Genomic DNA, 21,276 nt, shown 5'->3' with positions numbered 1-21,276 from the left:
AGGAACTCCTTCGAAAATCCCAGCCTGACACATTTATAAATTTTCTGGAGAAGGGGGGGCGTGAGCCGTAAAATGGCAATGCTTGCAGAACCCCTACAATTCTGTAGGTTAGTCATGGCCAGAAAGGAGGACAACGGCCTTTGAAGGGATTCTGCACATGTGCCCTCTCCCCTTCTCAGGGGGCAGGTAAGGGTTTGGGGTTCTTATACTAGTGCCCCAGGCAAGCCCCTTTATGGGGTTAAACTTTTACAGGGCTGTAGCGGGACAGAGGATTTTTGAATTTAATTGATGATTTGCAGAGGGCAAAAGCTGACCAGGAGCTATAGCTCAGTAGGAGTGGAGCAGGTAAGTCCATGCCAGCAGCTGGGGTATTTCTATCCTCCAGTATAGCTAGGTGTGAATGAAACGTTCTCTCTTTCATCAACAGAAGCCTGTCCAATAAAAGATATTACCTCTCCTACCTTCTCTCTCTCTAACTCTCCTTTCTGGGGCTTGCACAGGCCTCAGCCCTACAAAGACTTAGGCAGATGCTTAATTTTATGCGGTGAGCCTACTTGGAACCATTAAACACTGGCACTATTCACCCTTGTAAAGTACGTGCCTAGTTCTTTGCCAGGTCAGAGCCACAGGCTGTACCGTGGAGCACAGGATCTGGATAGTGGGACAAAAGTCACAGCTGGGGGCAAGCTGTTGGAATTCTTGTGCCTTACTGTGCTCCTAGGGCTGTCTCCTAACCCCAGCACCAGCCTTCCATCCTATTATTGAAGGAGTATTCACACAAGCAACTTTCATTCTCCAGGAAAGAGAATTACGGCACTTTTCTAGGTGAACCCTTCAAGCCCCTGCGGTTAGCAGGAGATAAAATGAATCGCTTCTGTGGAAACACAGGCTACAGGGCAAGATACATGGCTAGAAATGGACCTACAGGGTTGCATTTACCAGATCTGCTTCGTTTGATGTAACCATCATTTGGCTACTGTGGTTACAACAGACATAATACATCTCTGGTCAAACAAGTTGGATCCAATTTTGCCTCATGCTCCATCAGCCAAAGCACCAGCTACAGTCTGGTTTCCCAGAGCTTGGGTTTGGGGATAATGGGAGAAGTAGCAAGAAAGCAGGTGTAGCTTTCAGTCTAGGGGTGGAGAAGAGGGAGACGGTGACTTGTAAATCAAGTCAGTGAGGAATGAAGGCTACAGAGATGTGCTCACCCCCGATTATGAAAGAGCAGCAAAACACGCTCCAGCCCTGACGAGAGGAGTGAGTTACTATAAAGGCTGCGTTGGGCGATGTACAATTTCACTAAGTGGACTGGCTGATTCCTGAAGAGCAAAGGTCTCACAGGCAATACCTTCTCGCCCACTTGTTCCTAAGATCAGCGTGAATTTCAGACCATCGCTTTAGTTTCATGTGCATCAAAACAGCTCTTCTCCACCCCCTCCCGTTTCAAGTTACCCTAGTGCCTATGAAAGGTGCTAGGAGGAGGGAACCCTCTCTGCACAAAAGAGAGGCAAGGGCTAGTTTTCCCTTCTCGATCCCCCGCCAGCACACTGTACCCCCATCCCGGGAGGAGGGCCAAGTTCAATCATCACAGGCTGTCCAGTCCTGGCTGGTACGGATGTAGTCCCATGTCCCGCAGCTCCACCACACTCACATCACAGGGCTCCAGGTTTTCCTCTAAAATTTTATTATTTATTGAATAGAAACGTATGCAAATATAAAGTGAATCCCCAAATGCCGGCGCTGACTATACAGATACAGCACACACTGTACAGGAAAAGCATTAGTACTTCCTGAGCAAATCAGCTGTTCACCGCCCTGGGCAAAGCAACCTGGTCAGAGGACCAGACTGCCACCTGGCGGAGATGGAGAACATTACGCCACCATACTTCGAGGCACAGGTATCAAGCCGCAGACTTCCATCCTGAGAGCGTGGCGGTGACCACCTTCCAATGAGAAAGTCTCTCTTTGATGCAGGAGCAGAGCATCCTAAGGAGATCCATTGTGATGGAGCAGGGGAATTAACGCAGGGAGATTCCAAGTGCTATTGGGGATCAAATTAAGATTTGTAATCCCTCCTCCCCGTCTTCCTCCACGGTGCCCAGCGCCCTGAGTGACAGAGCTGTAGGCCGGGTGTGTATGCATGTCGGATCAGACGCATGGCTACAGTCCTTTCCTGTATGTGCAGAGAGGAGAGGTGAGGAGAGAGGCCTTGACTTGAGACTCCTTTAGCTCAGCAAAGACCTCCCTCCTCGGCTGCCTTCCCCATCCCAGCCTGACTGCAGCAGACTCGGACCCCGGGGAGCAGCTGGCTCACCGTTAAAAGAGCCTCAGCAGACGACTGTTTACCCCACTAAGAGAATGTGGCTGGGGGAGGGGTGGGCGGCTCACCCCCAACGTCCACGTGGGCTCCTGAGTTACCAGCTCATTGCAAGAGGTTCTGCTGCCACCTTCAGAGTGACGGGCCATAGGCAGCGAGAGCTCCACTTTCCAGCCCAGTCTCCAGGACAGCAAGCACAGTCCCGCCCCTTCCTGCGGAGGGCGGCAAGGAATGTCATGTCATGGAGATGCCTGGCCCAGACAGACAAGCACCCTGTGGTTTGGAAAGCCGAAGTGCTGCTGAATGTCCTGCAGCAGCCTCTCTCCTCAGAGCCCAGCAAGGGCCTTCCCGTCCCTAACCTTCTCCCCATGCGAGCCAGGTCCCCAGCTCTGTGCTCGCCCTCCCTTCCTAGTCTGTTCATGCTGGGGCCTGCAGCTCCTGATGCCGAGAGGTCCTCCGTCCCTGGTGGCCCATGGCGACTCCTGGCTCCGCAGGGCAGGTCTGCACTGCAATAAGACACCCATGGCTGGCCCGTGGCAGCTGACTCGGGATTGCAGGGCTATAAAATTGCAGTGTTGACATTTAGGCTCTGGGACCCTCCCCCATCATGGGGTTTCAGAGCCTGGGCGCCAGCCCAAGCCTGAACATCTACACTGGAGTTTTATAGCCCATGAGCCCGCGTCAGCTGACACGGGCCAACGACAGGTGTTTTACTGCAATGTAGACACCCTTCGAGCTTCCAAATGTTCGTGGAGCAAATGTACGCTGGAAGGGAGGGTGCGGAACAGCTCCCCCTTCACATGCCCATTCAGTGGCAAGGGGTGGTCAGGGGGCATCAGAACTAGTGTGACCAGAGAGCCAGCGAGCTAGCAGCCAGGGAGAAAATCAGCTCTACTCAGCGGAGTGGGAGCCAGGCCAGTGCTGGCTTAGTGCAAGACACAGCGCAGAATTCAAGCAAGAGTTCCCAAGTCCCAGTCTCCTGGCAGAGGCTGCAGCTCTCACTCAGCTGAGTGGGTAACACCTCGAGCTCCTTCTAGGAGGAGAGGGGAATCACACTGCCCCAGCAGTCCTCATGCCCTGAATCCCCTTCTCTCAGGGCAGAGCAGCACTGTCTGACTCCAGAGAAGCAGCGCTGGGGAGGGACCATCTCCTGGATGCCATGGCGCTCCACACTGCCATGCAGGGAACTTCACTGCTGTGCTTTCTTCTTGCTTTTCTGCTTCCATATTTTGGACCAGCGGAACTTGCTTTTCCTCTTGTTGGGCTCCTGGCTCTCTGGAGATGCATCTGCGGGAAAAGAGAGAGCACAGAGCATGAGGTCCTGGTCCTTACTGAAGCACAGAGCTGGTCAGTTACAACAGAGAGCGCCCTTACCCAGCTTCCGGAGCATGTCTGCCAGCATCTGATCCTCCTCTAGCTCTCTGGGAAGGAAGATGACTGTGTTAGAGACGGGCACCAGGAATGCAGTGAGCCAGTACCCCGTGCTCCCAGCGGGACAGGAAAAACTCCAGAGCAAGCCACTGAGGGCTGCTCCTCTGCTCTGCCACTGTAGGCCAGGGGTGACACCCCCAGATGAGTGCCCTCTCCATTGCTTGCCCTCGCGTGCCCCCGAGGGTGTGCTCTACATTGCCACCCCACCTGACAGGGGGAGACACCCTTGTAGGCAGCAGCAAGCAGACAGAAACGGGCAGTTCTGTAATTGCCCAGGTCCCAGTGTGTCTGCGAGCTCTGGGCGGCAGAGGAAGCTGGTAACACTCCCGAGGGCCCCTTGGCCAAGCAGAGAGCAGACAGGGCCTCCAGTCTGCATGTGGAGCGCAGCAGGAGACATGGCTGCAAAGGAGTGCACACGGAAATATTAAAGCCAGCAAGACAAGCACCAGATTAACCTCTCGGCCCTTCCCCTGTGCAGGAGAGGGGGGTGCTCCAGGCAGAGAGCCATGCAGCAAGCCAGCACTTCACAGCCAACCACCAGCCACAGGGGAGTGGGTAGGTGGCAGGGCCTACACAAAGCAGCTTCTCCACGCAGAGCGGGGCTCCTGTCAGCTCCAGCGTCTGCCCACAACCCAGCCTCCATCAGGCACCTGCTCGAGGGGTGCTCAGAACGCTCATGGGAGATGCTCTTCCTCTATCCTCCCCCAGAACAGCCCTTTCCCCCTGTCCCCCAGAAGATTCGGTTTCCTTCCCACTCCACCGCGGCGCTGCTCGAAACCACTCTGAACTTGCCAGAGCAAAAACATCTGGCTACAGCATTTTAACCTGTCGCTCTAAAGTTCCAGGGAAAGCCCCCGCTGCTCCCAGCCAGCTGCCGGTTGGGGGCGGAGGTCAGGGTGTTTGAAACCCCCGCTCCCCCGAAAAATCTCCCTGCCCCCTCCGCAGCCCAGAGATGGAGGTGCCCCAGTTATTAACACCCCCCACCAGCAGCCCTGCGAATCTGCACCAGCACAAAGGGTTCAGGATCCTGCAGCTCCCAGTCAGGTGCTGGAGGGGGGCAGGGCGGGGAATGCGAGCGTGGCCGGGGGGCTAGATCATCCAGACTCAGCACGTTCTGGGGCGGAGGTCTCTGTAGAGGAGACTCGTGGGCCCGTTGTCCTATTGGTGAGGTGTCAGTGGCATAAATTACAGATCAAGGCAAGACAACTGAGTGAAAGTTACAGGGTCTGGCTCCACCAAGGGCTCCTGGGGAGGCCAGGCCGCAAGCTAAGAGGAGCCCCTAGAATCCCAAGCTTTGCCAAGGGAGACATGGGGGCTGTTCTCAGTAGAGATGGGCACAAATCAAAACCACAAACCCAGCCCCCACACCCCCCCCCCGTGTCCCTCCCCAGCTCTGGGATCATCCAGCTCCCAAGCTAAACTTTACAGCGTGATCCATGCTCTTGGCTCATACAGTAAATGGAGGGTTCCCAGGCTCATGCCCTGGAGAAGGCTTCCCAACTGCTCAGCTCCGTATCCCATCCCCCCAATCCTTCCATGGCGCCACTGCTCCTGTCTCTCCCTTTCCTCCATCCCTCACTACCAACAGCTTCCGTTCTGTTCACTGCCCCATTCCTTTCCCCCCCTGCGCCACACTGGAAAGGGACATGGCAGAGGGGGAACTACGCAGCCTCAAACCTGACACTTTCTAACCTTCAGATCCTATTTGTCCTGGAACGAGGAGCGGTGGGATACAAGCAGCCTCTGTCTTGCCTTCCCCTCTCCCCACTGCCCTGGGGTCCTGTACCTGAGTCTGTCCTCATCCAGACATTCCACGATATCGTTTCTGTCATTGACGGTGTTCAAGTAGGAGTCCAGCAGCTCCTTCTCCCGCTTCTTCTCCATGTAGGTCTTCTGCTCCTCTGTGCAACACAAGGGGAAATCGGTCACAGCCATGCTACTCCAGCTCGATCCAAGGAGCCAGCGCTACGTTACTTGCATGCTTGTTGTGCCAGACACCCGGCCTCTGTGCTACAAGCAAGACACAGGCCTACCTACAAAAGCAATAGGTTCCTCACAAACCCCCTGGTCACCTCCCCCAGAGGCACTGCTCTCCCCCCTGGGCTGGGTTACATGGAGGGGAGGTCAGGAGGCCCTGACAGCCTTGCTCATCTTCATTAATTAGCCTCTTACAGTTTGTATGGCAACTTCCGCCTTTTTTATATATATATATTTTCTTACTATATGTTCCATTCTATGCATCCGATGAAGTGGGCTGTAGCCCGCAAAAGTCTGTGCGCTAATAGAAGTGTTAGTCTCTAAGGTGCCACAAGTCCTCCTGTCCTTTCTGCAGAGTAGAATCCCAGCAAGATGCAGAGACAAGGGCTGGCACAGAGCTGCTCACGTGGGGGATGGCAGCCTTGCTGGGACTGCCTCGCTTACCTGGTTTGTCCATTAAGCGCCGCAGCTCGCTCTCGATATTCCACTGCTTCTCCTCCAGCTTCTGCTGTTTCGATCTGCAAGATCCCAGAGAGGCAATAGGTGATTCTCCTGCCTCACCCCGAAGCAGGACTCTCACACGCGGCTTTGGAGCTGGAGGCTGCTCTCCAAACTATCCGGCAGGACTCAGGAGAGGACCCAGCCAGGGCGAGGGGGCTCCTGGGCTGTCCCACGGCACTCAGATAAGCGCTCTCTCTCCTAACACCCAGACATGGGGCTGCGGGGGGCCCCATCAACCCGCCCCACCTGTGAGCGAGCTCTGCCTCACAGCACCCCAGTATAGTACGGATTGCTTCTACTGTAGTGATGCCCCATCAGCTAGTACCCCCAGCTGCTACCAGATATACAAGAGATTCCTTCAAGCCTTCCTTGTCTCTCCCCCTCCCCCAACAAGTCCCATTCTCCAGCCCCCAACACTGCCGGGGTCAGCTCACTGTCTATGGGCAGGGCAGACTGCCCAGCTTTCTGGTTGTACTCACTTGTACATCAGCTCTGACTCCAGTCTCAGCAGCAGCTGTTTCTCGTGGATCAGTTTGAACCAATCCACCATGAGAGCATCCTCTGAATCATCTGCAGATGAGACAAACAGTACGTCCACTCCCAATGCACTGACTACAAGAGTCATCAGTGACCGTTCACCTAGGACAGCTCCAGATAACCTACGCTAGTCACAAGTAGCCTCAGATAGTTGGTTATGTATTGTTCCCATCACAGATTGCTCCTGTTACTCAAGCTATAGACAGTGAGCATCACGGGCAGATGCAAGTAAACTGGCCAAGGACTCTCCTCATAGGCTGCTCACTTCACCTTCCATGCAATCTGCCCCTCTGTGCCAACCTGAACAAGCTTATCAAGTATTCTGACAACAGGGATGGCCCTGGGCAAAGTCCATGACAGACAGTCCAATCTGGATTCCCTAAGACAGGTCAGGAGCAGCCTTTCAGTTCCTGAACTTCACTAACCTTCGGTCACTTGGCAATAGAGCAGCAAGTTCCTGGAACAGCGTGCCAGGAAATGGACAGAGCCAGTTGGAATTTCTTCATCCCAGGGTTTTATCTGGCCTAACATTTAAGCCATCTCAAGGGTCCTAAACACTGCTTGAGCTACTAGGATCAAAGCCACCAGCCCAAATGCATCTGTAGATAGGACACTGACCATGGGACTCTAGACTCATCCCTCCCAACTCTAGCTGAGATGGTCTCTCTGGCCTCCCTTACCTCCCTCACAGTCACGCAGATGCTTCTCCATATCAACTCCCTTGAGCTCCAGCTCATCCAGCTGCTTTTCGATCTTTCGCACCTTCTCCTGGATTTCTTCCTCAGGGATGTAGTCTTCTTGGAGCTGAGGGACAAAGTCACAGGAGGCTAGAAACTAATACTACCTGCTTCCCGCATGCCACCCATCAGCCTGGGTGGAGCAGGGAAACAACAAAAGGAGACAGGCTGGAATGGACCATCTCCCCCTGGGACCACATCCTGGAGGCACCAAAGTCAGAGAAGATGTGGAGCTGGTAATTGGCAACACAATGGGCCATGCTAAGAAGTCACATAGATCAGCACGGCACAGCCATCACCAGCAGTAGCATCTACCAGTCATGATGCAGCCCCTTCACCTCATCTATAACCCAGCCGGTGCAAGAAGACCTCAGCCGTGAAAAGGAGGGGGCCCCAGACTGAACTGAACCATAAGGGCAGTCTCTGGGGAAGGATCATTATGATAGCCTTGTTTTGCCACTTCACCATACCTTGGTCGGGGATGCCACTTCATCGCTCACAAGGCTCTGGAAGATTTTTGGAGCTGGCGGTTTAACTAGAAATTAAAAAAACACAAACACACACACACGATATCACCTCTGTAGAGCAGCCACTAGGTGATTAGATAGTCAGAGAGAGACAAGGTAGGTGAGATCATACCTTTTATTGACAGGTTTCAGAATAACAGCCGTGTTAGTCTGTATTCGTAAAAAGAAAAGGAGTACTTGTGGCACCTTAGAGAGACTAACCAATTTATTTGAGCATGAGCTTTCGTGAGATGAAGTGAGCTGTAGCTCACGAAAGCTCATGCTCAAATAAATTGGTTAGTCTCTAAGGTGCCACAAGTCCTCCTTTTCTTTTTACCTTTTATTGGACTCACTTCTGTCTGTCCAGTAAAAGATATTAACTCACCTACCTTGCGTCTCTTATCCTGGGACCAACACAGCTATAGCAATGCTGCAGACAGCTACAGACGATCCGAGACAGGAGCAGATCCAATTCCATCCAACAGAGGGCAGCAACGACACACACACATTTCAGCCAGCACAGTGCAACAAGCCGCTTCTTGCTACTGTCCATACCCTACTGGGATCGGCCGTTTCCCTGCGCTGGAATCCACGAGCCCTGTACTAATTCCCTGCTCTCAGTCCATCAAATCATCGTACGCTGCAGCACACTCCCTCGGTAGCCAGTAGACACCCAGTCCTCTAGAGCTAAACCTGACGTGGTTCTAAAGGGGCTCAGGACAGCCCTGGCCTGGAGTGGGGGGTTATAAAAGCCCTGCACTGGAATGAATGCCAAGCTCGGTTCTGAGCAAAACCAAAACAAATTTTCCCTCCGCCTTGTATAGTTCCCAGAATATTTATAGTGACAAAGAATTAACAAAGGGCTGGTCAGAAATATTGGACTCTCGCCGTGCAAGTGTCACTGTACCCATCTTACTGGCCTTTAGCAAAGAAAGCAAAGCTCGGATCAGTGCTCTCACAAGGAAGGTGCAGCAGAGACCAGGATGGGACAGATGGCCCAGTGGTTAGGGCATTAACCTGGTCATCAGGAGACCTGGGTTCAATTTGTTGCATGACCTCAGATTAGTCATTGGAGTGTGTTTACACAGCAAGACACCAAGCCTGGATTTACAGACTTGGGCCCTCTCCCTCCCTCCACTCAACCACTCTCCTCCCTGGGCCTCAGAGCCTAGGCACCAGCCAGGGCCTGAACATCGACAGAGCTATTTGTAGCACAAGCCCAAGTCTGTAGACCTGGCTCTGACACTCCTCCCCCATGGGGGCGGCGGGGGGTTTGCATGGAACACATGAGACCAGGAGGCATGGACGCCTTAGAAATGCGGGTGCTGCTTAAAATCCAGCCGGGGAGAGAAGACAGCTACCAAAACACCCGCCCGTCCGCAGGGAATTGAATCGCACGCACCGTTCTGTGGCTGGTGTATGAGACTAGCACTCCTAGCTATTGTCACAGTCAGCACAATGGAGTAGGAAAGGGTGCCCCGTACTGCTGGGAGCTCACTGATCGCTTGCTAGCCCATTCCCTACACCATCGGCAGGGACAGTTTTGACTTGCCACGTCTCCCCCTGCAAGTTCCAGGAAAGGGCGTTAGTCATCCGAATTTGTTTGTGATTGATTAGTTGCCGTCTCCGCCCTCACACGCTGTGGTGCTGGGGGACATCTAAACACCTAACCAGACAGCGCGTGCACAAGCGGGTGGAAAGACAGAGCGACCTATAAAAAAACCTCCTGCCCACGAGCGGGGGAGGAGTGCGAGATTGGCAAATGCACAAGGAGACTGACAGAAGAGACCCAATAAAATAGCCTAGGGGGGCCCCCGAAGAGCAGTCACAGAGCCCCAAACACACAGGCCTGAGACCACAAGCTAGGGAGGAGCTCGAGGGCAGCTCTCAGCCCAGCCCGACCCTCAGTGGCGTGGGTTTCCTGGTTCTACTGCTTCTTCGGAGTCAGGGGGGAAGGAGGCGGTAACTGACCCTCTGCTGTCTCTGCACCACTGCTCACTCTGGAGCGGCATTCTGACACGGCCTTGCGTCAGGCGGTTTTCCCTTCTGGGCCCGGCCCCGTGTGCTGCCTGGCACTCACCCCTTTATGAAGGTTCCTTCTGTGGGGAATGTCCTGCCGTGGGCAGCCTGCCAGTGGCGCTCCACAAACGAGGTGACCTAGCTTAGCGAGAAAAACATCTCCCAAGCAGCCCCCTTGGTGCAGCCTCTGCAGCGCCTCCCATTAGGGAGGAGAGCCCCACAAAATCACCTCTGCCTACGGGCTTGGAGCCAGAGGAGCCAGTGCATGCAGCAGGTCACAGGAAGACACAGCATCCCATTAGCTTGGCTATCTAATAGTACTGTACATGCTGGAGGCAAAACTTCCACCCCAGGATCCCAAAGCACATTCATTCAGGGTCACAGTCTGACTGTGATGCAAGGTTTATGTCCATGTTACAGACAGGGAGACTGAGGCAGAGGCAAGTTAAATGACTGCCCACAGAGATCAGAGTAACAGCCGTGTTAGTCTGTATTCGCAAAAAGAAAAGGAGTACTTGTGGCACCTTAGAGACTAACCAATTTATTTGAGCATGAGCTTTCGTGAGCTACAGCTCACTTCATCGGATGCATACCGTGGAAACTGCAGCAGACTTTATATACACACAGAGAATATGAAACAATACCTCCTCCCACCCCATTGTCCTGCTGGTAATAGCTTATCTAAAGTGATCATCAAGTTGGGCCATTTCCAGCACAAATCCAGGTTTTCTCACCCTCCACCCCCCAACACAAATTCACTCTCCTGCTGGTGATAGCCCATCCAAAGTGACAACTCTCTACACAATGTGCATGATAATCAAGTTGGGCCATTTCCTGCACAAATCCAGGTTCTCTCACCCCCCCACCCCCATACACACACAAACTCACTCTCCTGCTGGTAATAGCTCATCCAAACTGACCACTCTCTAAGTTTAAACCCAAGTTAAACCAGAACATCGGGGGGAGGGGGGGTAGGAAAAAACAAGGGGAAATAGGCTACCTTGCATAATGACTTAGCCACTCCCAGTCTCTATTTAAGCCTAAATTAATAGTATCCAATTTGCAAATGAATTCCAATTCAGCAGTTTCTCGCTGGAGTCTGGATTTGAAGTTTTTTTGTTTTAAGATAGCGACCTTCATGTCTGTGATTGCGTGACCAGAGAGATTGAAGTGTTCTCCGACTGGTTTATGAATGTTATAATTCTTGACATCTGATTTGTGTCCATTTATTCTTTTACGTAGAGACTGTCCAGTTTGACCAATGTAAATGGCAGAGGGGCAGTATTGTTTCATATTCTCTGTGTGTATATAAAGTCTGCTGCAGTTTCCACGGTATGCATCCAATGAAGTGAGCTGTAGCTCACGAAAGCTTATGCTCAAATAAATTGGTTAGTCTCCAAGGTGCCACAAGTACTCCTTTTCTTTTTGCCCACAGAGAGTTAGTGGCAACGCTGGAAACAGAACCCAGGAATTCTGACTCTTAGCCCTGTGTTCTAATCATAAGAGAAAACATTACCTGCAACAAAGGAGAGAGTGTTATCTAGTATCAACCACAGAATGGAGACCTAGAATACTGGGATAGACAGACACGATTAACGAAGGGGTAATAAAGTTAGCATTTGTGACCAGTCAGCTCTCTGTACCAAGCGATTTGGAAGCTCTAAAGGGACTCTTTATCTAGGCTCTAGAAAGGAGGTTTGAACCTCCTCCCTAATTCATAGCTCAGGACAATGGAAAAGGAGCGCGGCAGGTGATGGTACAGGAAAATGCCATCTGCCTTTTCGAAAGGACAATACAGAAACTGGCTGGAGCAGAGGCCTGTAGATTGGCCTATGCAATGCCATCTCGGAGACTGGTCAGTATGCTATTGAAAGGCAGCTATTCATCATCGGAGTCTCTATAAGCTCAGAAGGCCATCTCCTGGAGAAGCAGCATGACCAGTTCAGGTTATTGGGCTCAATGGGAGGGCTTCAATGGCCTGTGATGTGCAGGTCAGACTAGATGATCTGGTGGTCCTTTCTGGCTTTAACTCTGCGTCTGAAATGCATCATGTTGGGAAGTGGGAGTAGTGGCCACCAAGGTGTGTCTAGACATGAAAGCTGAAACAGGTGAGCCCGTGTACACTGGACAAAAATAGTATGTTAAACAGGTGCTAGTGGACATATGTTAAAAGCCTAATGAAGACAGGGCAGTTGTAGTTTTAATGCATGATAGCTAGCGAGGTCAATCCTTGAGCTGGGGTTTCTCTCAACCAGCTACCACAGGCTAAAAGACTCGAACACGTTAGCTAGCTTGTGTTCCCTAACACATTAGAGAGACGGCTTTTTTCCTAGCGAAGACAAGGCTATGGAGGCAGGCTTGACAGCAGAGAGCTCTGGACACAGCAGGGAATTAGTATCTCACTCGCAAGCACTGCTGACAGGCTGCCCAGAGGAGAAAACGGCTTTCTTGAGAAGGACTCTTACCTGGAGCAGAAACCCGCTTTGACTGGCTTGACTCCTTCTCCTTGGCAGGGACAGGAGGCTCTCCCCATTTTCGCCAGTCATTGAGTAGATCCTTGTCAGGGATCAGTTTCTTCTTTTGAGGCAGCGCAGCAGACAGAACTAAATTAAAAAGCACAGACCCGGTTTGGGTGTGAAATGCACCAGGCTTCAACCCTCCCCCCAGCAAAATGAGCCAGTCCCTGTCAATCCCCATCTCTAACCTCCAACTAAACCCTACTGGTAATCCCCTCTTCTGCTCTTAGCTCTAATGCCATCCCAGATCAACAGCAGTACCGGATACACTCTTCACAATCTGAAGAGCTACAGACCCCTGAACTACCCTCCATCTAGTTTCCATGATACATACAGTTCTACAATAGAACTTTTCTCCCCAACAGCTAGATCCCCACAAAGCAGTGTCGGGCTCCTCTGCTGTGCACACCCAGTGTTTGCTTCGGAATAACGGTAGATGTAATAATGTCCCAGACGCTGCACTGATGAGCACGTCAACAACCACATCTTCAATTGCAATCAAGACAAACCCACAGCGTCACTGGCCGCAAGCGTTCCATCTTCTACCCCACCCCAGCACACGCTTCAAAAAAAGCCAGGACACATTTGAACACCCGCCCCCAACTAAGAAGTCAGATCCCTTGGCATGTGCAAAGGGTGGAGACGGAGACGGCAACTAATCAATCACAAATTCGGATGACTAACACCCTTTCCTGGAACTTGCAGGGGGAGACATGGCAAGTCAAAACTGTCCCTGCCGATGGTGTAGGGAATGGGCTAGCAAGCGATCAGTGAGCTCCCACCAATACGGGGCACCCTTTCCTACTCCATTGTGCTGACTGTGACGACAGCTAGGAGTGCTAGTCTCACACACCAGCCACAGAACGGTGCGTGCGATTCAATTCCCTGCGGACGGGCGGGTGTTTTGGTAGCTGTCTTCTCTCCCCGGGTGGACTTTAAGCAGCACCCACATTTCTAAGGCGTCCATGCCTCCTGGTCTCATGTGTTCCATGCATTCCTCCATTTTTTCAGTCCCAGGGACAGCAAGATGGGGAAGGGGAGAAAAAAGTAACAGTGCAGCAGGGCAAAAGAAAGGGATGGATCCTGGCTCTTGAGGACTGAAGGTAAATCCCAGCACCACTGGGAGGGTCTCCTTCAGAGCACTAGAGGGTTTACTGTAAACTGCTGCCAGGCCCCAGCTCCTTGCACTATTGTCTCTCACCAGCGCCATGGCTGCAGATAGTCAGGGCATTACAACCCCGGACGCTAGGGCCAACATGGAAGTGATTCCAAAGCAAAGGACATAACCCCCACGGAAACGGATTAAAACCCACCACCCACAGCAAAGATGCACCAGAGCATGAAAGAAGCCATGGGACCATGAAGGGAGGACAACAGTGGCCAAGTGGCCTCATCTTCCCATGCACACAATTATACAACTAGACAGTAGCCAAAACCTTGCCTCCCACCCAGCTAGGAGCAAGAGAGATTACATGAAGACTGGCTCCTCTTCATCAGTTGAGGCTGATCCTGCCAAGTGAAGATTGGGAGCCAGCCTGGGGTGGAGGAGGGGAAGCCAAGGACTGAATTCTCCCCTTGTATTTCTGGTATCCCACACTCTGGCTGTGTCTCCCAACCCATCATGCCACTGCATGGCTGGAGAAAAGGTTGGCAAAGCTCCCTCCGTACTATGTTTATAACCCATCTTACCAGTGTCCTTATTTGTTGGCGTGGCAATGGATGAAGGTGATTTCTCCTTCCCCTGTGCTGGGCTCAGGGCGATGTTGTTCGTCACCTTGGAGCTGTCCACAGGTTTCTTAGGAACACCCTGATTGGAGTCTCTGCAAGGGAGAAAGATACAACTTAGAAAGTCGTATATCTGCTGGGATTCGGTCTTCAGCAAAGCTCCTGACTCCACCGTCTGTGATCTTCCAACAGAAACAGGGCCCAGGTCCCTCAAAGCAGTAAGACGGAAGATTCACCCATTCCAGGTGCAGTGAGCTGGATCTCCTTCCCCTCAGCCCTGCCCATAAAAGCAAAAGCCAAGCAGCTCTTCTCACTAATTCCCTCACTCTGTCACAGTTAGGAGTTAAAAACAGAAGAGTTTAATGCCAGAGTTCGGGTCCCTCACGCATGCAGGCTTCTGACTGCACAGCGGAGCTAAGACATTCCCACACTCTCATACGCTCACCACTGAAAACTGATGGCTCTGGGACACTCACTTGTTGGCCACTGGCTTCAATATGGATCGCCAGGAGGCTGGGTTCTCAGACTTATCTTCATTGGCATTCACTCCTCCTATTGGAAGAGAAACAGCAAGTAAAGAAACCTACAATTGACCCAACCAGCTGATCTGCTACAATCCAGATCCCTCCCTTTGCAGACCCAGAATAAGGGAATTCCAAGCTCCTTGTGGATCTTAGGTCATGATAACCCCTGAGCTGGCTACTTCGATTAAATGAGCCCAGGACAAGACCACACAATTGGAGAATAAATTGGTGCTCCTGTTCCTACTTCATTCTACGCCAGCTGCCCATGCCCCACAGGTGAGAAATAACCTGTACAACATATATAGCACCTAGGATCCCAAAGCACTTCAAAACCTATACAGAAACCTCTTTATCCATGCAGAAATGCAGCCACACAGGAGATTAACTCGGGCAGCTGTTTAACAGTCTACAGTAATGCAAAACTGACCACTTAAAGCAGGATGTGAAAAATATGGTATCTCACTTGAAACTTCAGGAGAAACTATATGTAAGTGGCATATAATTACTCAGGACAAGGCTCAAAATACAGGTAACTCTTCCAAAGAGAGACATACAATCATAAGGGGTCAGGATATCAATTTTATATTTCATCCAGAGTACGACACCTGCAGCAGAACTGGGCTTAAGACACCATGCTGAATTGCTGGTTCAATACTGACTTGGAGGACTGAGTGCCACCTTCTAGACCGCAAAACCACCACAAGGGTTCCTGGGAGGTCTCCTGTGCCCAACTAACTTGTGAGATCTCACAAAAATCACAAGCCAGTGTAGTAGGACAGCTAGGACACTTCAAACCCCAAGACACCCCAAGACGGGGGTGGAGGGATAGCTCAGTGGTTTGAGCATTAGCCTGCTAAACCCAGGGTTGTGAGTTCAATCCTTGAGGGGGCCATTTAGGGATCTAGGGCAAAAATTGGGGATTGGTCCTGCTTTGAGCAGGGGGTTGGACTAGATGACCTCCTGAAGTCCCTTCCAACCCTGATATTCTATTACATGACTCCTCAATGAGTGAGACTGCTCCACAGGCTTGCCCCGAAGGGACACCACAGATACTGTTCTCCCGGGGCAGATGGATCCATGTTGTGCTAGCTGTCCCAGAGCTCAGACAGCTGAGTGTGCATTGGTGACGGGTACAGATGAAAGCGCCAGGCTTGGTGGTCCACTTCTTGTCTCGATCTCAGAGAGCAGAGCCCAGGAGCCACACTTCTGGTAAGAGGGCAAATTCACAACATGTGTAACACCATAACCTAGCCCCCAGAACCACGTAACAAGTCGCTCTCACCTCTGGTGTCCTTCCAGTCAGGCTTACGCCCTGTGTCGGCAGGTCTGAGGATGGCCGGGCCCTTCTCTCCATTCTGCGTGGCAGCCCAAACTCCCACCTTGTTTCCTGGACTTTTGGATGAAGGTTCAATGACCGCATGCTCTGGTTTTTTTGTATGGCCTGGTTTGTTGGCCTGTATTTTGTGATCAGGACTCTGCCTGGGGGAGACAGTGGGAGAAAAGCTGCCAAAGCAAACAGGAAGAGTCTTGTGAGCCTTTACAGAGAAAGTCATCTTTACTGGCCTCCATTCCAAAGATCCTCTGAGGGTCCTAAAAATAGACTGTCTCCCATGTGCCCCGCACAGTTGATGAAAGGGAGAATGGAAAGAGACCTGCTCTAGCTACTCCCATTGTTTCTCCCAGCCTCCCCTCCTTCACAGGAATAGATGATTGAAAGACAGAGGTTCTTACCTGCTGGGCAGCGGGGAACCACTGGAACGGACCCCTCCTGGCCTGTTTGCAGTGGCATTTGATCCAGGAAGAGCCAGCGTGAGATGTTGACGTGCTTTATCCTTCTCAGTGCTGCCTGAGTTTGCCCCAGAAAAGCGTATGCCAGAGGTGCTTTTACTAGCTGCCTGAGAGGGAAGAGGAGGAAGGCCTCGATCTTTAGTAGCCGGTGATTTGGCAGTCAAAGACTCTGAAGTACCCCCACTGGACTCGAAGAACTTCTTTCGGGCTTGCTGCGTTTTTGCTCCTGATGCTGTCCAAGAAGGTGAAGTGGTACCTTCATGGCAATCTGATTTATTCCCAGCTGACGAGGACCATGGAGCATTTAGGCTTTTGGGACCAGAGCTAGAACTGCTGCCAGCAGGTGACCTGGATGGCATGGTGGAGCTGGGGGAATCGGAGGTGGAATTGGTGCCTTTGTTTAACTGACTTGATTTCACCAATACCTTTTGAGGATCTCCTGAGGTCATGGTAGGTTTGTTCTCTATGCTACGTGGTCCGGAATTCCAGAGACTGGTTGGCTGTTGGTGGCTGGTACAGATGTAAGTACCAGGTTCGGTCCCGGTTTTGTAGGCCCCAGACTGTAGAGTGTTGGAACACTGTTTGCACCTATGGACAGTCGCAAAAAAACCCTCCAAACTATTAGGAAACGTTCTCCAGAGAATTGGGTGCCACCGAGATGAACTCAGCAGCCAACTGCAGGGGAGACATGGACACACAGGACTGGGAAGGGCCATCAGTGCAAGGAGCTCCACGTAAAAGCCAGACTGCTACCAAAGGGAGCAGTGTGAGTGCCATGCTGCCCCCATATGCCACACTGAAATACACACCCATAAACACCAATAAGAGTGACCCACTCAGATCACCACCTGTCAGAGGTACAGATGACAGTGAGCCAGTGCAATGGGCTTCCCCTGGACATGGATGGTTTTACCACATCAGTGTCATAACCTAGGCCCCAAGAGGAGGCTGCCAGTAACATCTGAACAAGGAGCAGTGTACGTTCCCTAATGCTGCAAGTCAGGCATACCCCACCAAGCCGGCTCTGAAGAGCCTTTCTATTGTCCAAGAAGCAGCCATCCTAGTCTCCAGAAGTTCACTGTAGGCGAAACACAGCAAGTCGCCGAGGTTAACAGGCAGCTGGGCAAAGGGAAGAACTACACAGCAGCTGCGGGAGGCTCTCTGTCCAGAAAGAGGCCAGGCTGACCCTTCACTGGGCGTGGACCCTGCCTCCCCACCCCTGGAACTCTACCTGAAGCAGTTCCTATGATAGAGCTTCCCATCGACCAAGTGTCGCTGAACCAGGTGCACGTGATTCCCACAGATGGCACAGCTGCTGCTACGAAGATTACCACTGTCTACCAGGATCCTCTTCTGGGGAGAGAGAAAACAGCAGCAGCGACAGCCATCAGCCCAGTACAAAGCTGAAAACATGCCAGGCAGTCTTGTCTAAACTGGACCATTCAACAGCAGCAAGCAAATAGGAAAAAAGTTATCTACAGGGGGGACTGAATGGCTCAGGAGCCCGGCAATGGGACAAGGAGCCTTTTAGCACAAGGTCCCTGGAACAAATCCAGCCCCGGTTGACAGCAGCCAGAAGCCACTGCCATCAGAACGCTATCTGGTGGCAAATCTAAAACTATATAAGTGGTCCCAGTTAAGTTCCTAGAGGTGCTAATACCATTTAACAAACCCACCACCACAACCAGGACTAATCAGGATCCTTGCTGACAATCTCACCAGCAACACCAAGGACCGGGTGCACCGTGGAGAACTTGGTTATTGCCATGTTTTGCTTCTTCTGTTAAAAGATAAGAGGAGGTGGATTCTCGCTCTCTTTGGTGTTATAAATCTCTGTCACTAGCACACCTGTTGCAATGCTGCACATGATTAGGGTCTATACCACCACATTCTAGTGCTTGGCATCATTGTGGCAAGCCTCTAGATACCCCACCAAGTTTGCTCTTGTATAGACTGTAGCATCTGTCACTACCCTGGACTCTCGGTACAAAATTAACGTATTAGGACATACAGCATTACCCTAAGAGCAGAAACACATCAGTGTTAAGAGATTTTATGCTCCCCCTTCTTGCCACCAGGCAGCACACACCCCTCCCTGGGCTAATCCAGGTCAACTAAGTCTGGCGTTGATCCCAAATGGGGAGAGAGTCAGCAGCAGGGCTGAATTTAATCACCAGCACAAAGAGCATCTAACTCAGGGTACAGAGCCTGGATCTATCAGTTGGGTGGCATAGCCACTAGACAAGCAAGAAGAGGCCCAAGTCCAACTGCCATCTGATTGAACATGAGCTTGTTGGTAACCATGCAGATGCCCTCTCACCAGTGGTAAGTAGGGCGTCCAGGTTTAATCCCATAATGGGAGAGTTGGTGGATCATAAACAGTGGGTCAGGACTCAATCCCCAGCTGGCTGAGGCCTTCTAGCCTGTCATGAGTGTCTCCAACGCCTACCAGCCGGTTCAGAGTAGGAGAATCCTGTTTTCTTACCGATGTCACTGGAGGATTTTCCTTTGGCAGATCCTGCCCTGGACGTGCTGGGTTTATCTTGGCTGCAGCTGGTGGAGGTGCTGGTGAACTTACAGGAGTCAGCTTGATAGGTTCCGAAATGGCCTTTTTCCCAGGTGGCTCCTCGCTCGATTCAAAAGTGGGACGCTTGATTCCAGACAGGCCTCCAACTGGCAGAAAGGACAAGGGAGCATAAGCCAGAAACATAGGCCTGGAAGTGATCTGTATTACAGTAATGTCTGAAGGTCCCCAGCAGGCCCCACTAGGTACTATATAAACACAGGGAAACCTGGGCTTCTCCACAAGCTTGCACCTGAATTTGGGGCAAGATGCAACAAGTGAGTTAACAGAGGAGAAGGAGGTGCATCCGGCAGTGGCAGCTGCTGATCCTCTCCGTCTTGGAAGCGGCTGGGACTTTCTTAAAGGGCCATTTCTCTTGGGAAATTTGATGGAGGGAATGTAAAAAACACCTCTCCCCCAGGCTGGGCAAGTTAGTGGCCTTCAGCATATCTATCTTGGGTGCTTATAGACCCCCATTACCAAAATATGTGAGTGCCTCATAATCTTTAATGCATTTCCCCTGTGAGGTAAGGCAGTGCTGTTATCCCCATTGTACAGATGGGGAACTGAGGCCCAGACAGGCTGAGTGACCTGCCCATGGTCACACAGGAAGTCTGTGGCAGAGCAGAGACTTGAACCGGGGTCTCACAAGTGCTAGGGTAGGCCCCTAATCACTAGCCCAGCCTTCCTCCTAAAGTCAATAGGCTTTTCCATGACAGCGTGACCAGAACTGGGAGGCACCATGGGAGCCACTAAGCAGAAACAAACAGGATTTAATACTCAAAGACTTGGGATGCATTCGCTAGATATGAGAGCGATTTCCTCTCTCTCTTCCTTGTTTGGGGGTGGGAAGGACTCCCTAAGGTTGCAATAAGCAGGGAGGGGAAAAGAGAACGGCCAAACGCCCCCAGAACTCCAATCAGGAACAGGGAACAACTGCAGTACAGCCCCCGGGAGGGGCAGGGCTAAGTTAGCTTTCCAGTTTGGTTATGACAAAGCCTGACTCCAAGTGGTAGGGCTGCTCAGCCATTTAGGCCATCCTGCGAGTGTGTTCTTTTCCCTCCACACCCCCACCCCTTTTTGAACCATATAGTTCTTCATGCTCTCTGTGGGACACAGCAAAGAATTATTCTAGCTGCAATTTTGGTTTTAAAGCCAAGTGAAGGAATAGCCATCTGAAAAAAAGATTCCCGAGAGAGCTGTAAATACGCCACGAGAGAGGGAGAGCGATTCATGGAGCAGTATGAAAGTGGCCTCCTGCAGAGGAGACTTCGGCAAGCTATCCAAACAAATAGCAAGTGCAATTTCACCGCAGGGACCAGCAGGGCCACAGCGAAAGGTCTAGATTCAAACTTCCCACTCCCAGAACCCAGTGCAAGCAAAGGGAACTTCAGTCCTGCTCTAATGTCAGTGCACAGCCTCAGTACATATTAGCCATTCCCTGGTCTCAGGATTGCAAAGAATGACTGGCGTCAGTGAGGAATATGCAATAAACAAGACACAGAAGTCAAGGGGTCACTGCCGCTGGACTTCAGAGTCTGCTGTGTGTCAGAGGGCACATTCCTCGCACGCCTGTGGGTTTGGACACACACACTTACCCCAATGTTCTCAGCGCAACTGAAACATTTTGTAGGACGCTGGAGGGTAAAGAAATGTGATGTGTTTAATGATGTGGTAGGCGAGTTTCCCTGGGGATGGAAGGAGAGACCCCAACCTGACACAAAGCCCACCGTGCTGCACAAGCACTCTGGCTGGCGTTCACTTTTTGACATGGATTTAAAAACACGAGACAAAGAACGAAGTGGAGGGTGGAGAGAACATTCAGCTATTTGAAAAAAACCTGGTTTCATAATCCAGATCCACATTCTCCAGCTGGAGCTCTACCTGCCTAGCCATTCACACCCCAAATGTCACCTCTCCAAAATGTCCTTTGGAGAACCCACGAGTTAGGCTTCTCGTATTATTTCATTTGTAATAGTTCAAAGCCAGATACAAACCAGATCTATCATAATGTGCATGTAAATCCCGATGGATGGTAGTTAACATACACTCGGTTATGTGAGAATAATATTCTCTGAAGCCCTTAGGCCGAGTCTACGCTTAAAAGTTTTACTGTGGAACTATCTCAGCTA

The 21,276-nt window shown here is 51.5% G+C and overlaps 1 protein-coding gene across 1 annotated transcript in view; it reads right to left on the bottom strand.

Moving 5' to 3' along the window:
• Nucleotides 1-1,742: 1,742 nt before the first annotated feature.
• MICALL2 (MICAL like 2) overlaps nt 1,743-21,276 on the bottom strand; it is a 33,868-nt gene continuing 14,334 nt past the window's right edge. The window contains exons 4-17 of the mRNA XM_077828161.1: nt 19,067-19,254; nt 17,813-17,934; nt 16,525-17,169; nt 16,076-16,296; nt 14,746-14,821; nt 14,234-14,364; nt 12,494-12,631; nt 7,974-8,038; nt 7,447-7,570; nt 6,709-6,799; nt 6,173-6,246; nt 5,538-5,652; nt 3,695-3,741; nt 1,743-3,607 (exon numbers count right to left, since the gene is read on the bottom strand). Of these exons, the coding sequence (XP_077684287.1) occupies nt 3,510-3,607; nt 3,695-3,741; nt 5,538-5,652; nt 6,173-6,246; nt 6,709-6,799; nt 7,447-7,570; nt 7,974-8,038; nt 12,494-12,631; nt 14,234-14,364; nt 14,746-14,821; nt 16,076-16,296; nt 16,525-17,169; nt 17,813-17,934; nt 19,067-19,254 (2,135 nt within the window). The 3' untranslated portion in view covers nt 1,743-3,509. The remainder of the gene's footprint in view (nt 3,608-3,694; nt 3,742-5,537; nt 5,653-6,172; nt 6,247-6,708; nt 6,800-7,446; nt 7,571-7,973; nt 8,039-12,493; nt 12,632-14,233; nt 14,365-14,745; nt 14,822-16,075; nt 16,297-16,524; nt 17,170-17,812; nt 17,935-19,066; nt 19,255-21,276) is intronic.

Source organism: Eretmochelys imbricata, chromosome 10 (assembly GCF_965152235.1).
Source record: "Eretmochelys imbricata isolate rEreImb1 chromosome 10, rEreImb1.hap1, whole genome shotgun sequence".
Taxonomy (NCBI): Eukaryota; Metazoa; Chordata; order Testudines; family Cheloniidae; genus Eretmochelys; species Eretmochelys imbricata.
This window is presented reverse-complemented; position numbering and strand designations above follow the sequence as displayed.